This window comes from Taudactylus pleione, unplaced genomic scaffold, assembly GCF_031769625.1.
Source record: "Taudactylus pleione unplaced genomic scaffold, aTauple2 ptg000152l, whole genome shotgun sequence".
NCBI lineage: Eukaryota > Metazoa > Chordata > Amphibia > Anura > Myobatrachidae > Taudactylus > Taudactylus pleione.
The window spans coordinates 2,458,543-2,475,441 of record NW_028284554.1 but is presented as its reverse complement, the minus strand read 5'-3'; the positions used below and the strand labels follow the sequence as shown (position 1 = coordinate 2,475,441).

Sequence of the window (16,899 nt, the reverse complement as noted above, 5' to 3'; positions counted from 1 at the left end):
AGGATGTATTAAGTATATGTATGCCAACAGGTAAATTCTTGTTTGGTATTCATTTATTTTCTATAATATCATATCATAGTAATGGGTTACCATGGTGATGACTCCAACACTGATTGTGACTGGATATTCACTGTTACGTCCCATGGGTGTGGCTAATAACACTGGAGGGTTCTGGTTGTTGTAGTCTGTAGACTAGTGGAACCTGTGATGCGCTCGGCGGAAGTGACATGTGCGTTCCACGTGGTGGAAGCTACGTCACTATACCCGCGTCGTTCCTTACATGCGACTCACACACAGGAAGCGTCGGTGTGATTATGCCGCCCTACACTCGTGGACCACATGTGGTAAGTGCCGCTTGTTAGGTCTATTTGTGTCTGGTGTTTGTGATATGTTTGGGTGCCATTTAGCTGATTGATGGGGTTATTTAGGGCCCTAGTGAGAGATGCACAGTATAATTTGGGATCCATAAGGATTGGTTGGATATTGCTGTGGAGGCTGCATTGATGTATCTCTTGAAAATGGTCCGGATGGGACCGAAACGTTGAGGAGAATTATTCACTTATGGACTATGTGAGGAATAAAGTTTGATTTTTTATACGTGCAATACTGGTGAGTGCCCCTCATTTATTCTATGTTTTTGGACTCCCCATGTGGATGCAATGGGTGACACCCCAGGACATTTCAAGTAATTGCTGATGTGAGTACGGCCGTGCCTTACAATATATATATATATATATATATATATATATATATATATGTAAAGTGAATTTTAAATACAGCAGCAGGAAAGCACAGTGTGCTTGTGATAGCACACCCAACTGAGCACCTGTAAAATAGGTGCAACACAGACTTCCAATTTAATTCTCTGCGCTAATTGGAATGAATGGAAAATATGGCTAAAAATAAAAATAATTAATAAAAAGTTATTTAATATCAGACAGACATTAGTACAATACATCAATTTGACCGGTCAAAATAAAACAAAAAAATATATATATACATATACAATTAAATATTTCAAAAAAGAACATCAAAGTGTCATATACACTATAAATACTGTGAAAAAAAATCACAGATAATAACTTCAGTATATCTAAAGGAGGTGGTTCCTACAAAAGAACTGGAATATACCAGTAATCAAGGGTTGTAATCTGCACCTGCAGTATGACCAGAGTCTCATTCAAATAGTAATGTACTTGGTAGTATGTCTCTATATATCATACATAATATTTGGATGGATAGACTTCAAGACCAAATCACATGAAGTCATGCACTCAGGAGAAATAGAGAAGAAATAAATTAAACACTGTCACTTCTCCGGTGGGAGGTATCCGGCAACAATAGTGGATGTTGCTAGTGGTAACCGCTCAAGCTGGACATAAATGCATATTAGGGAGGCAATATCTCCAATGGGAGGATCGAGGGCCGTGACTACCTTGCATATGTAAAAAGTCCTGAAGATCGCATCTGCATCCCCGACTCGACCTCAGTGCTAAGTGAGTGTCCGATTAAGCTGTGTGGTGTAAGTCTCTCCGGATCTCCTGGGGTAATGGCAGGTGACTGTGAATAACAAATTTGGGTCCAGTGGCAGCCAAAGGACCACTTCCAGAGCATCACACGAAAAATGGAAGAAAAGTGATAGTGAAGTGTAAAGTATAGATGTGTCAAGATAATAAATGTTAATATAATAAGAAAGAATTAAAATTACATAAATAATAAACAAATAGAAAGGAGATGAAAAAATATCTATATGAATTAAGTGGTGATGTCCTGAAAAAGACCCAGTGACCACCATACTTTCTATTTGCCCTTCTATGCTTCTGCCTGCTTGTCAGGCAGAGGCATTTAAGGGCCAATGCTAGGGCTAAGACAGCCAGCGTTCCTTGAAATAGGGGAGTGTTGACCCCGTTTTCCATGAGTGGCAAGGCCAGGGACTGAGTCTATGTTTCTAAGCTTCCTGGCCACGCAAGCCAGCCAGCTTGAGTATGCCTCAGCCATTGACCATTGCAACTAATGGTCGTGATGGTGATCCCAGCCTGCGACCTCGGTCGCAGTGCTCAGATCTAAAATACAGCAGGGGGTGTCATACACCTTCTGCTGCATTTGCATATTAGCAAGGACAGAATTGCAAAGCTGCCTGCTTGCAGCTTTCCAATTTTGTCCAAAGCTGAATCACCCCCACAGTCATTAACTGAAATAGAAACAGCTGTGTAGGGGGCTTAAAACTCAGTGAGGAACAGCCAAACTCTGCTACAAAGGTGAGGTTGTGGAAGTTTCAAATCACAGGTCATACACCATGGCAAGACTGAGCACAGCATCAAGACATTAGGTAGTTATACTGCATCAGCAAGGTCTCTCCCAGGCAAAGATTTCAAAGCAGACTGGGGTTTGAAGATGTGTTGTTCAAGCTCTTTTGAAGAAGCACAAAGAAACAGGCAACGCTGAGGACTATAGATGCAGTGGTTGGCCAAGGAAACTTAGTGCATCAGATGAAAGACACATCATGCTTACTTCCCTTCGAAATCAGAAGATGTCCAGCAGTAGCATCAGCTCAGAACTGGCAGAAACCAGTGGGACCCAGGTACACCCATCTGCTGTTCACAGAAGTCTGGGCAGAAGTGGCCTTCATGGAAGAACTGCAGCCAAAAGCCATACTTTCGACGTGGTAACAAGGCTAAGTGACTCAACTATACACGAAGACATAGGAACTGGGGTGCAGAAAAATGGCAGTAGGTGCTCTGGACTGATAAGTCAACATTTTAAATATTTGGCTGTAACAGAAGGCAGTTTGTTGCCAAAGTGCTGGAGAGCATTACAATAATGAGTGTCTGCAGGCAACAGTGAAGAATGTTGGAGGTTCCTTGCAAGTTTAGGGCTGCTTTTCAGCAAATGGAGTTGGGGATTTGGTCAGGATTAATGGTGTCCTCAATGTCAAGCAATTATCTTCAGCATAATGAAGAACAAGGACTCCTGGCACACAATCTCCACACGATTTGCACACGATTTGGTGTCCAATCTTCAAACGATCTCTCCTGCATCCAGACTTTCACAGTGCATTGTGTCCTACTGCACGGCAGATCTGAAGATGCGATATGCGACCAGCGGGGACGCGCATCACATCGTGATCATGAGTGGGGACTCACGATTTCCACACGATTTGGCCATATTTTACACGATCTGTCGTTCCAATGCGTCGGAATCGGCCAGATCATGTAAAATATCGCTATGTGTGTGGGCACCTTTAGACTGTTGGTTCTAAAATAAAAAATAATAAAGTACTGCTGGCTGGCTACTGTGAAGAGGCAGGGAGGGAGGGAGCTGTTGCTGACGCTGACCATAGGGGCTGGCTGGCTACTGTTGTCCATATACAATACATAGGGGCGGGCTGGCTACTGTCGTCCTTGTCTATATAGGGGCTGGCAGTTATCCTATCCATAGGGGCTGGCTGCCTGTAGTGCTGTCCAGGGGATGCTCTGTCCTTCAGGGGTGCTCTCTTCACCCACCCCCAGTGTGAAAAGCTGGGCTGGCTGGCTACTGTTGTCCATATATACATAGGGGCTGGCTACTGTTGTCCTTGTCCATATATTGGCTGGCAGTTGTCCTGTCCATAGTCCATAGGGCTGGCTGGCTGTAGTGCTGTGTTGTCCAGGGGGTGCCCTTTCTGCTGTAGGGGTACGCTCATACAAATAATTTTTACAGGGGGTGTCCTGCGTGCTGTAGGTGTACGCTCATAAAAATAATTTTACATGGGCAACCCTGTCTGCTGTAGGGGTATGCTCATACAAATAATTTTTACAGGGGGTACCCTCCCTGCTGCAGGGGTATGCTCATACAAATAATTTTTTACAGGGGCTGCCCTGTCTGCTGTAGGGGTATACTCATACAACTAATTTTTACAGGGGCTGCCCTGTCTGCTGTAGGGGTATGCTCATACAAATAATTTTTACAGGGGCTGCCCTGCCTGCTGTAGGGGTATGCTCATACAAATAATTTTTGCAGGGGGTGCCCTGTCTGCTGTAGGAGTACGCTCATACAAATAATTTTTACAGGGGCTGTCCTGTCTGCTGTAGGAGTACACTCATACAAATAATTTTTAGAGTTGCTATTCACTCACACGAAATAATGGAGGACAAAAATTTGTAGGTTAAAACTAAAATATGGAAAGATCAAAAACCACTTCCTCCTACTGCTGAAGCTGCTGCCACTAGTCATGACGTAGACCAGTGGTTCCCAAACTTTTTTGAATCATGGCACCCTAGAGTATCAGCATTTTTTTCACTGCACCCCTAAGCCAAATGTTTGTTATTGAGAAATTCAGAAAAAAATTTAATAAAGTAAATTGTGCTTACCTGTCATCTTTAGGTTCAATTATGTGGTGTGGACAGGTTTGCGCTTCTGTTTGTCCACATATTTACATTACATTGACCATAAATAATTTTATTTTGTGCTAGATCACCAACCTGAGGCACCTCTGCAAGTGTCCTGAGGCACCCCAGGGTGCCAAGGCACACAGTTTGAGAACCACTGACATAGACGATGAAATATCATCAACGTTGTCTGCCAAGGCTGATGCCCAATGTCATAGTAGAGGGCATGTAAAATCCAAAAAGCCAAAGTTCAGTAAAATGACCTTAAAAAATTTATTTAAATCGTCTGGAGAAATGTAAACTTGCCAATATGCCATTTTCGACACGGAGTGGCAAGGAATGGCTAAGGTCCTTCCCTATGTCCATGACTAGTGGTTCAGCTACACATGACGATGGAAGCCCTCCTCCTCCAAGAAAAATGAAAAGAGTTAAGCTGGCAAAAGCACAGCAAAGAACTGTGCGTTCTAAGAAGATATCACAAATCCCCAAGGAGAGTCCAAATGTGTCGTTGCCGGCAGTTGCGATGCCTGCCCTTCCCAACACTAGACGGGAATAGGTGGCTCCTTCCACCATTTGCATGCCCTCTGCAAGTGCTGGAAGGAGCACCCACAGTCCAGTTGCTGAAGTATGTCAGTATTGAAGTACAACAGGATGAGGATATTGGTGTAGCTGGCACTGAGGAGGAAGTTGACGAGGAGGATTCTGATGGTGAAGTGGTTTGTTTAAATCAGGCACCAAGGGAAAGAGTTGTTGTTCTTGGGATGAAAAAGACCATCATGGTCATGCCTGGGCAGAAGACCAAACATTCCACCTCTTTGGTCGGGAAGCATTTCTATCCAAATCCAGACAACAACTGTCTTGCCATATATTTAGTGTATGTAAAGGTGTAATAAGTAGGTGTAAGGACGTTAACCAACTAGGAATATCCTCCCTTATACGTCACCTGCAGCGCGTTCATACAAAGTTACTGTCAAGTTCAGAAACTGTGGCTAAGACCATAAGCAGTCCAGGGACACCTAAATCCCTTTGTCCTGTTGTATCCAAGCACCTGCAAACCACACCCTCCTCGTCAATTTCCTCCTCAATCAGGATCAGAAGCAGTTCTGCAGGCCATGTCACTGGCATGACTGACTCTCCTATCCGGGATTCCTCCGGAGGATCCTTCATTGCTACGTCTACTGCTGTTTCTGAGAGTCGTCATCATCCAAGAGAGGAAGTTGGAACACAACTACTTCTTTTACTAAGCAATTTACCCTCCAACAGCCCTTAGTGAGGAGGATGAAGTACGACAGTACTCATCCTGTTGCAAAGCGTATAACTAAGGCCTTGACAACTATGTTGGTGTTAGACATGCATCCGGTATCCGCCATTAGTGCAGAGGGATTTAGATAATTGATAGAGGTAGTGTGTCCCTGGTACCAAATCCAGTCTAGATTTCACTTCACCAGACAGGCGATACGGAGAATGTACAGAGACGTCAGAAAAAGTGTCCTCAGTATCCTATAAAATGCTGTTGTACCCAATGTCCACTTAACCACGGGGATGTGGACAAGTGGAACAGGGCAGACTACGGATTATATGACTGACAGCCCATGGGGTATATGTATCGCCTTATGCAGCAACAACAGTAGTGTCACCAGTAGCAGCATCTCAGAAACGCTAGCTTGTTCCAAGACAGGCTACGCTGTGTATCACTGGTTTCAGTAAGAGGCATACTGCCGACAACCTCTTAGAGAAACTGAGGGAAATCATCACACAATGGCTTACCCAACTTAGACTTTCCTGGGGATTTGTGATATCTGACAATGCCACCAATATTGTGCGGGCATTACATCTGGGCAAATTCCAGCACGTCCCATGTTTTGCTCACACAATAAATTTGGTGGTGCAGAATTTTTTGAAAAATTACAGGGGCATGCATGAGAAGCTTTGGGTCACCCGAAAAATTTCTGTCCACTTTTCGCCATTCAGCGACTGCGTGCCGAAGACTGGAGTGCCAGCAAACACTCTTGAACCTGCCCTGCCATCACCTGAAGCAACAGGTTGTAACGCGGTGGAACTCAACCCTCTATATGCTTCAGAGAATGGATGAGCAGCAAATGGCCATTCAAGCCTATACATCCACCTATGACATAGGCAAAGGAGGGGGTATGCACCTGACTCAAGCACAGTGGAGAATGATTTCCGTGTTGTGCAAGGTTCTCCAGCCCCTCGAACTTGCCACACGTGAAGTCAGTTCAGGCACTGCAAGCTTAAGTCAGGTCATACCCCTCAGCAGGCTTTTGCAGAAGCAGCTGGAGAAAGTGAAGAAGGAGCTAAGATGGAGCGATTCTGCTTGGTATGTGGGACTTGTGGATGAAGCCCTTCATTCGCTTTCCCAGGATTCGAGGGTGCTCAATCTGTTGCAATCAAACCACTACATTTTGGCCACCGCGCTCGGTCCTAGGATTAAAGCCTACATGGTGTCTCTCTTTCCGGCGGACATAAGCCTGCAGAGGTGCAAAGACCTGCTGGTGAATACACTGTCAGCTGAAGCGGAACGTGACATGGCAACAGCTCCTTCTTCATTTTCTCCAGCAACTGGGGCTGCCAGGTAACAACTTGGATATCCTAACCAACCCGCTGGCGGTGATGCAGGACAGACAGGACCAACTTTGGACATCTGGTCCAGACTGAAGGACCTGCCAACAATTTCTGACATGTCTACTGTCATTGCATATGATGCTGTCACCATTGAAAGAATGGTGGAAGATTACATTGGTGACATCATCCAAGTAGGCATGTCAGACAGTCCATACCTGTACTGGCAGGAAAAGAGGCAATTTGGAGGCCCCTGTACAAACTGGCTCTATTTTACCTAAGTTGCCCCCCTCCAGTGTGTACTTCGAAAGAGTTTTTAGTGCAACCGGGAACCTTATCAGCGAAAGGCGTAGGAGGTTGCTTCCACAAAAAGTGTAGAAAATGATGTTCATCAAAATGAATTATCAACTCTTCGAGGAAGACCAGCCTCCAGAAAGTACAGAGGAACCTGTGGTAGTGGATTCCAGCGGGGACGTATTAATACTCTGTGACAGTGGCGGAATTCCCGGAGACAATGGAGTCATTTGCCGCCGGGTGTCAGCCCTGAAGGGGACACCTGGCTCCATTGTCCCCGGGAGCTGCATGGAGAAGGAGCACCGCTGATCGGCACTCCACCTCTATTGGCGTAACTACGGAGAATGCAAGGGGTGCGGTCGCACCCCATGCACCCTCCATCTGCCGGGCGCCCGCTGAGTGTGTTACCAGCAGGCGCCCGGCTCCTATTCAAACCCCCGGCAGCAGCCGGAGGACGGAGCTCCCTCCATCTTCCGGGTCCCGCAATGTACTATGGGAGTGACGTCATAACGTCACTCCCATAGTGCCGAAGAGCAGACGCTGGGGACGGAGCTCAGGAGTGAGCTCCATCTTCCGGGTCCCGCAGTGCACTATGGGAGTGACGTAATGACGTCACTCCCATAGTGCCGAGGAGCGGACGCCGGGGATGGACGGCAGCAGCACTGGAGCGGGAATAAAGGTAAGTGTTTGTTTGTTTGGTTTTTTTTGTGTGTGCACGCGCGGTGGGGGCCATCACTACTGGGGGCAACTACAGGGGTCTCACTACTGGGGGCAACTACAGGGGTCTCACTACTGGGGGCAACTACTGGGGGCTCACTACTGGGGGCAACTACAGGATGCTCACTACTGGGGGCAACTACAGGGGCCTCACTACTGGGGGTAACTACAGGGGCCTACTACTGGGGGCAACTACAGGGGCTCACTACTGGGGGCAACTACAGGGTGCTCAATACTGGGGGCAACTACAGGGGCCTCACTACTGGGGGTAACTACAGGGGCCTCACTACTGGGGGTAACTACAGGGGCTCCCTACTGGGGGCAACTACAGGATGCTCACTACTGGGGCAACTACAGGGGCCTCCCTACTGGGGGCAACTACAGGGGTCTCACTACTAGGGGCAACTACTGGGGGCTCACTACTGGGGGCAACTACAGGGGCCTCACTACTGGGGGCAATTACAGGGGGCTCACTACTGGGGGCAACTACAGGGGTCTCACTACTGGGGGCAACTACTGGGGACAACTACTGGGGGCTCACTACTGGGGGAACTACATGGGGCTCACTACTGGGGGCAACAACAGGGGCTCACTACTGGGGGCAACTACAGGGGCCTCACTACTGGGGGCAACTACAGGGGCCTCACTACTGGGGGCAACTACCGGGGGCTCACTACTGGAGGTACTGCATAGGGGGACAATTAATGGTGGGCACTGCATAGGGGGACCACTACTGGGGGCATTATATAAAAGGAACTGCATAAGGGGGTGGTGGCAGCTGGGGCTGGCATAGGTGCTGGGGGGTGGTACATTTTAGTTTGGGGGGGCACCAACATTTATCTTGCCTCCGGGCACCTGGGATGAAGTTACGCCACTGCTCTGTGAGGATGAGGATGTACACTGAAGAGGGTGAGGAATCGGTGGACGAGGTTAAGGATGACATCTTGCCTCTGTAGAGCCAGGGACAGATTAATTGCCAGCTTGTTTTGTGGGAGCCCAAACGAACCAATCATTTCAGCCACAGTCGTGTGGCAGATCTTGGCGCTGAAGTGATTGGTTTGTTAACGTGTGCATGTCCTGTTTATTCAACATAAGGGTGGGTTGGAGGGCCCAAGGACAATTCCATCTTGCACCTTTTTTTTCTTTGCATTATGTACTGTTTGGGGCCTTGTTTTTCAAACTGCCATCCTGTCTGTCACTGCAGTGTCACTCCTAGATGGGCCATGTGTTGAGTGGAAATTAATGTGGTTGAGGTTAATAATAGTGTAGGAACAAAGAAAAACAAATTCTGTGATTTTAGCTGTTTTTATGCTTTTTTCCAAAAAAATACAGATCCAAAACACAAAACCCAGTAGGGTGGTTTTGGCAAAACCAATCCAGATGCAAAACACAAAGAAAGATCCGGTTCCAAAACACGAAAAAGTTGCCGGTGCACACCCCTAGTATGCATGTACTGTATAAGAGAGGGAGTGTATTTCAGTCTGTGTATACTGTATGTACTATATGATAGAGGAAGTATAAGTATGTATATATGTATGTATGAGAGAGGGAGTGTATTTCAGTCTGTGTATACTGTATGTACTATATGATAGAGGAAGTATAAGTATGTATATATGTATGTATGAGAGAGGGAGTGTATTTCAGTCTGTGTATACTGTATGTACTATATGAGCAGTGGCATAACTAGGGTATTTGGAGCTCAGGGCAAATTGAAAAATGGAGCCCCCCCCTTGTGCGCTAGCCGGAAAATGGGCGTGGTCCCAAGGGGCGTGGCTGCTGAAAAATGGGGCATGTCAACATGACACACACCCCTTTCTCGTCATTCATTTCCATTCCATATGCACCTTAATGCAGTGCCCCTTATACAGTCCCCACTATGCAGTGTCCCCAGTAGTGGTCTACCCAGGGCCGCCATCAAGGGGGGACAGCCAGTACTCCTGTACCGGGCCCGGACAGCTGAGGGGCCCGGACGCCGGCAAGCAGAGTTAATTGCTAAGTTATTGCCCTCATACAGGACAGCTGAGGCTGCTAAGTGCTGGCCGAAGAGTTCTATGAATGAGTCATCACTCACTGCTCTCCGGGCAGCGCTGCATGATCAGTGTCCTGCTTCTGTTACTGTGATCAGGAGCAGCTGCAGGAGGACCAGCTTAAATTATAAAGGTAGGAGCACTGGCCCCCCTCACAGACAGCTCCCCTCTCAGGACCCTATCAAATTAGTTACTTCAATCACCTCTGCCTCCATAGTTGCTCCACCCTCAGCTCTCCTCCTCTCCTCCCCCTGCTCTCATTGGCCAGATATTGTGTGCACTGCACTGAGGAAGGAAATGTGAGAGAGCAACTGCGGTGCACACACAGAGGTACCTCTGCCCCATCCCTCCCTCCTATACAATCTGCCCCATTGTCCCCTGTACTATACCTAAATCCTGCCTCTGCCCTCCCCTCCCCCTCCTGTACAATCTGTCCCCTGTACTATTGCTGAATCCTGCTCTGTCCCCCTCCCCCTCCTATACAATCTGCCCTGCTGTCCCCTGTAATATTCATGAATCCTACTTCTGTCTCCCCCCTCCCCAAATTTCTATCTCTGTACTCTCCCCATATGTGTCCATATCTGTGCCCCTGTTCCCCCATACCTGTGCCTTTGCCCCCTCTCCATCTCTGCCTCTGCCCGCTTCCCATTTTTGACTCTGCTCCTATCCCATCTGTGTCCTTTACTTAAGTGTGCCTCTCTCTATTTGCACCTCTGCCCCCTTGCCATGTCCGTGCTGGGCCTGATTCAGACCCGGTCGCTAAGGAGCGATCACTCGCTGCCGGGGCGATTGTTGCTCAATGCGCATGCATCCAATTCGCAGTCTCAGCGATGGGAAATTGTGCACTCATAGCACACAGACTACCTGCTACTTTGAGTGACAGATAGTGCCGTTTGTGGGTGGATAACAGGGGAAGGTGTTTGTAACGGGGGAGTGTTGTTGCGAACGCAGGCGTGTCAGGCCAACAAAACGCCGTTTAAAGGGCGTGCATAATTAGCAAAGTAGCGTCATTGTACACGTCACCTCCATGTATTTCAGCCAGCACTGATCGAAGTGCTTGCGGCGGGGTAAGGCTACCTCAAGGGCTGCGATTAGCTCCGATGCCTCTCGATGTTACTGATTCATCCAACAATCCCAGGAGATGACGTGTTGCGGGGGGAAAGGGGGCGTCTTAACACACTTACGAGCGCTCAGTGCCGTAGCTCGCTAAGACATAGAGGGCGTCCTTGCGTGACGCAGTGCGATCACATAATTTAAATATACGGCCCTTTTTTTTGCAGCGAGCGAGCACATCTGGAGAGCGGGTGTGAATGAGGTCCAGTGTTCCATACCACATACAGTAATTGAACCTCCGGATGGCAGGTTAGTACAGTTCTGTTGTAAATCATTAGGCAGGCTTTTCTCAATTTAAGAAACAAAAAATCTGTTTATTCTTTTTTAATATTTAAAGAAAAAAAAAAAAAAAAAAAAAAAAAAAAAAAATATATATATATATATATACTCCAGATACCAGAGCTCAACCCCACCCCTTTGCATCCACCAGACCTTTGGGGGGAAGAACAAAGGGGGTGGGGGGGCCCTGCCTTTTTCATTTGTACCGGGCCCCACGATTTCTGATGGCAGCCCTGGGTCTACCTTATGCAGGCCCCCAGTAGTGCCCCTTATAAGGTACCCATAGTAGTGGTCCCCCCTTATGCAGGCCCCCAGTAGTGCCCTTATATGGTACCCCCAGTAGTGGTCCCCCTTATGCAGGCCCCCAGTAGTGATCCCCCCTATGCAGTGCCCCTTATACAGTACCCCCGTAGTGGTCCCCCCTTATACAGTGCTCCCAGTAGTGGTCCCCCTTATGCAGGCTCCCAGTAGTGATCCCCCTATGCAGTGCCCCTTATACAGTGCCCCCAGGTGGGGTCCTCCTTGTGCAGACCCCCAGTAGTGATCCCCCCTATGCTGTGCCCCTTATACAGTGCTCCCTGTAGTGGTACTCCCTATTCAGTGCCCCCAGTAGTGGTCCCCTGTGCAGTGCTCCTTGTGCCCCCAGTAGTAAGCCCCTTATAAAGTGCCCCCAGTAGTAGTCCCCCCATACAGTGCCCCCAGTAGTGGTCCCCCATATGCAGTGCCCCCAATAGTAGTCCCTCCCTATGCAGTGCCCCCAGTAGTGGTACCCTGATGCAGTGCCCCCAGTAGTAGCCCCCCCAATAGTGGTCCTGCCCCCAGTAGTGGTCCCCCAGATACAGTCACAGTCCCCCCAGTAGTAGCCCCCACTGATGCAGTGATCCAGTAGTGGTCCCCCTCCTATGCAGTGCCCGCAGTAGTGGTCCCCCGATGCAGTGCCCCCAGTAGTAGTCCCCGCAGTAGTGGTCCCGTCACCAGTAGTGTTCCCCACCGATACAGTGCCCCCAGTACTAGTCCCCCCCAGCAGTGCAGACAAAGACACACACGTAAAAAAGAAAAAAAAACACTTACCTGAATCCCTGCTCCGGCTCCCGCCACCATCTGGTCCTCCATCCTCCTGGGCGGACCTGCTCTGCATTATGGGTGAGATGTCATGACGTCTCTCCCATCACCCACTGCGGGAGCCGGAAGAGCCCAGCTCTGGCAGTGGGCACATCAGTCAATGAGAGTCTGTCTGAATCTCATTGGCTGCTAATTAAAACAAACACACAGCCGCAGGCACCAGTGGCTGTGTGTTTGTTACTGTGTAGTGCTGACCGAACTCAGGAGCTCATCCAGACCCGCTCGCTAGATTCATTCTTTCGCGTATGCAAATTTGGCAGTGATGGCATGGCAGGTGATCGCACGGCAAGGCATAAGCATGCCCACTATGTCTTGGCGTGCGATCGCCCAGTGTATGCAGATACCCACCAGCCTGTCTTAAGACGCCCTGTAGTGCACGTCATCTCCAGGAAGTGTATAAAAGCATCTGTACATCGGGTAGCAACGGAAGCCAACGCAGTGCTTTAGGTAGACTATACCTTACCTCAAGCACTGAGATCACTTGAGGGGTAAAAACAGCCAGGTGACGTGTACAATGACACTTCCTTTTAATTATGCACGCCTCTTAAACGACATTGAGATGTTTAGACATGCCTGCGTTCACATCTTCACTCCCCTGATTATAGTGGCCAGCCCCCATCAACACCCACAAATGGCTTCTCCTGGCACTCACTCTGCTGGGCAGTCTATGCGCAACGAGTGATCGCTTCCCGATCTCTAGCACTGGCTCGCGCACACGCACTGCGATGCATATGCATGCGCAGAATGCAAACAGCGGCCAGCTATGAACGAACGCATTTTAGCATCTGGGTCTGAATCAGGTCCTCAGTCTGGTCACCACTACACTGAGAACAGTGTCCTGGACCGTAGTCGGTGGCACCCCCCATGCCGCCGGTTTGATGGCACCCAGGGCACAAGCCCTGCTCGACCCCCCCTAATTGCACCACTGATATGAGAGAGGAAGTATAAGTATGTTTGTATGAGAAAGAGAGTGTATTTCAGTTTGTGTATACTGTATGTACTAAATGAGAGAGGAAGTGTATGTATGTATGTATGTATGTATGTATGAGAGAGGGAGTGCATTTCAGTCTGTGTATATTGTATGTATTATATGAAAGAGGAAGTATAAGCAGGGGTGTAGGGAGGGCGGCTGTCACAACACCACCCGCGTGCTGAGGAGCCGGCACGGCTAGTTAGATCCAGTCAGGTCGCCAGCGGCAATGACAGAACGGACGACGGCCGCGATGGTTCAGGTAAGTACTGGGGAGGGGGCAGAACTACAGGGGCACTACTGGGGGCACTACATTTGGGCACCTATACAGGGGGCACTGCATAAGGGCACCACTACAGGGCGCACTGCATGGGGGCATTGCAAGCACCACTACAGGGGCATTGCATATTGGCACCACTACAGAGGAACTGCATATGGGCACTACTACAGGGGGCACAGTATGGGGGGGCAGAACTACAGGGGCACTACTTAAAGGGGCACAACTACTGGGGGCACTGCATATGGGCACCTATTCAGGGTGCACTGCATAAGGGCACCACTACAGGAGGCAATGCATATGGGCACCACTACAGGGGGCATTGCAAATAGGCACCACAACAGGGGCATTGCAAGCACCACTACAGGGGCACTGCATATTGGCACCACTACAGGGGAACTGCATATGGGCACTACTACAGGGGGCACAGTATGGGGGGCAGAACTACAGGGGCACTACTTTAAGGGGCACCACAACAGGGGGCACTGCATATGGGTACTACTACATTGGGCAATGCATATGGGTACCACTACAGGGGCCACTGCATATGGGCACCACAACAAGGGGCATTGCATATGGGCACCACTACAGTGGGTAACTGCATATGGGCACTACTACACGGGGCACATTATGGAGGGGGCACTACTTTAAGGGGCACAACTACAGGGGGCACTGCATATGGGTACCACAACAGGGGGCATTGCATATGGGTACTACTACAAGGGGCATTGCATATGGGCACTACTACATGTGGGCACCACTACAGGGGGCTGCCCCTAATCTTTATTTTTATTTCACTTTACTTTAATCCCATATGGACACGTCTCCTCCCTGGAACACTTGAGCTGCACGTGCTCCGGGCGCCCTGGCTACACGCTACTCCTCTGAGTATAAGTATGTATTATGTATGTCTGTATGTATGAGAGAGGAAGTTTATTTCAGTTTGTGTATACTGTATGTACTATATGAGAGAGGAAGTATAAGTATGTATGAGAGAGGGTGTTATTCCATTTATTCCTTATCGTTAAGTTAATACCATTGTTGAATATGTTTATAGTAATTTGAGTATGAGCATAATTTAGTTGAAGTGCAATTTCTTTTGTAAAGTAGATGTGGTTACTTAATATAATTAAATATATTTTATATAACATATTTTTACTTTTTGCGGTGTCTCATGCATTCTAGCTTTTACTAGTGGTATAAACATTTTTGCTTGTTATATCATGTGCTTTGTGTAACCAAATGTAATTGTTTTAAAATAGTTTTTTACAGAGTCCCCCACAGTGTATCTGGCTCCTGTGTTTAGCTGAATGTTTTTGCACATAAAAGCATAACATATTTCACTAGCAATGCATAAAGTACTTATCAGCGTTATTGGAGCATTTTTAATCAACCAGTCACTGCTTTTCTTCCCGATATTAGCAGCCCAGCCCTTTAGTGTGACATCATGACATCACATGTTAAGGAGACGGGGGAAGCACAGGGTGAAAAATTCATCTAGGGATGGCCACTGGTAAATTAACCATCAATGATCACCATCAATGGTACCATTGGTTGTTAACCTTAATCATATGAAACCATTGATAGTGGAACCATTGCTAGTTTCACCCACCGATGGTTATTCCTGATCTATTATTCACCAGCTAGTTGGCCAATCAGAGGTGGGAGCTTTGTGGGTCACACTGGGGGGGCAGGGCTAGGCTCTGTGTCTCGGCGCTAAGGAGAAATAAGAAAGAAACATCGGGTAGTACTGTACCATCGATGGCAGAGAATCATTGGATCTCCAGAACTGGTTTGCTTAGTAGTATCTCTGCATCTGTTTTCTGGGAATGACCAGATCAATTTCATGCAACATACAGTACACTATTCTGCATCAGTTCCATCTTATTTAGTCACACTCTCCACATAGTTTAATTGCACAGGGATAAAAATAATTTCTGTGAGTAGTGTACAAATCTAATATATTAAAAGGAATCATCAGAAGACAATGTCTATTATAGATATCAAAAACTTTAAAAGATCACAATTCAAAGTTTTCAGGTCAAGATGTTTCAACACTAGAAAATAGTTTCAGAGAAAATTTACAGGATATTGGGCCTGATTCAGACCCACTCGCGAGCGGCTGTCCGCTCGCAAGTGGGTCGATGTTATGCACTGAGCATGCGCACGACGGAGGGAGCTCCGTCGTGCGCATGCGCCAGACGCGACGAGCGAAGGAAAGTCCTTCGCTCGTTGTGTCCGATCAAAGGGGGCGTGCTGTCAATGTTGATTGACAGCACGCCCCCTTTGGTGGGCGTGCCGGGGGCGTGCCTCCCTGACGGGGGCGTTCCCACGGGAACGCCTCCCGTCAGAAGCCGGCCCACTGACATCACTAGTGATGTCAGTGGGAGTGATTTTGGCTCTGATAGAGCCAAAATCACTCCGGAGCTTGCGGTTGAAAACCTCAACCGCAGGCTCCGGCTCGCAAATTCGATGGTCGCGATGGTCTCGACCATCGCGACCATCACAATGCACGCTCGTATAGCCTGTGGGTGGTGACCCACAGCTATACGAGCGTCCAGGAGGACGCTCCATGAAAATGGAGGCCGGCCCTCATTCAGAGCGTGCGCTCTGCTCAGAGCGTACGGCTCTGAATGAGGGCCATTATTTTTAATGTGAGCAAACCGAATCTCAAAAATCTCTGCAAAGAAGATTCAAAAACATGTAAAGGTGTTCAACTTACTGGCACAAATGCATCTTTTCGTAAGCATACAATTTCACCAACTCGTATATCTTTCCACTTTAAAATTTGTAGGCTGAAAAACAAGGTATAAGTAAAAACAGAAATGTTCTAATACATTTTACTAAAAACTATAACTGTAAAATAATATATGGATTTGCTATTGCCTTTTTTGCTTGGTTATTACTGTATATAATTTTTTTAACATATAAAGTTTTTGTTTATAAATAATACTCTATATTGTCAACTACTGAGTTCATGGGATCATTGCCCTCCTAAATACAGTAGCTTTTTAATTGACATCTTGAAGTCAAATCAATTAGAAGTGAGTTGGGTCCTGAAAGCCATTTTCATTTCGCACAATAAGGGGTAAATTTATTAAGAATCGCATTTGACTTATAACATAATCGCTGGACATCACTAGATTGTTTTTT

General features: G+C 47.7%; 1 protein-coding gene across 1 annotated transcript in view; it reads right to left on the bottom strand.

Moving 5' to 3' along the window:
* The window catches only part of LOC148522184 (phospholipid-transporting ATPase IK-like), a 295,966-nt gene that overhangs the window by 167,028 nt on the left and 112,039 nt on the right, over positions 1 to 16,899 (bottom strand). The window contains 1 exon segment of the mRNA XM_088474278.1: positions 16,469 to 16,541. Within this exon segment, the coding sequence (XP_088330404.1) occupies positions 16,469 to 16,541 (73 nt within the window).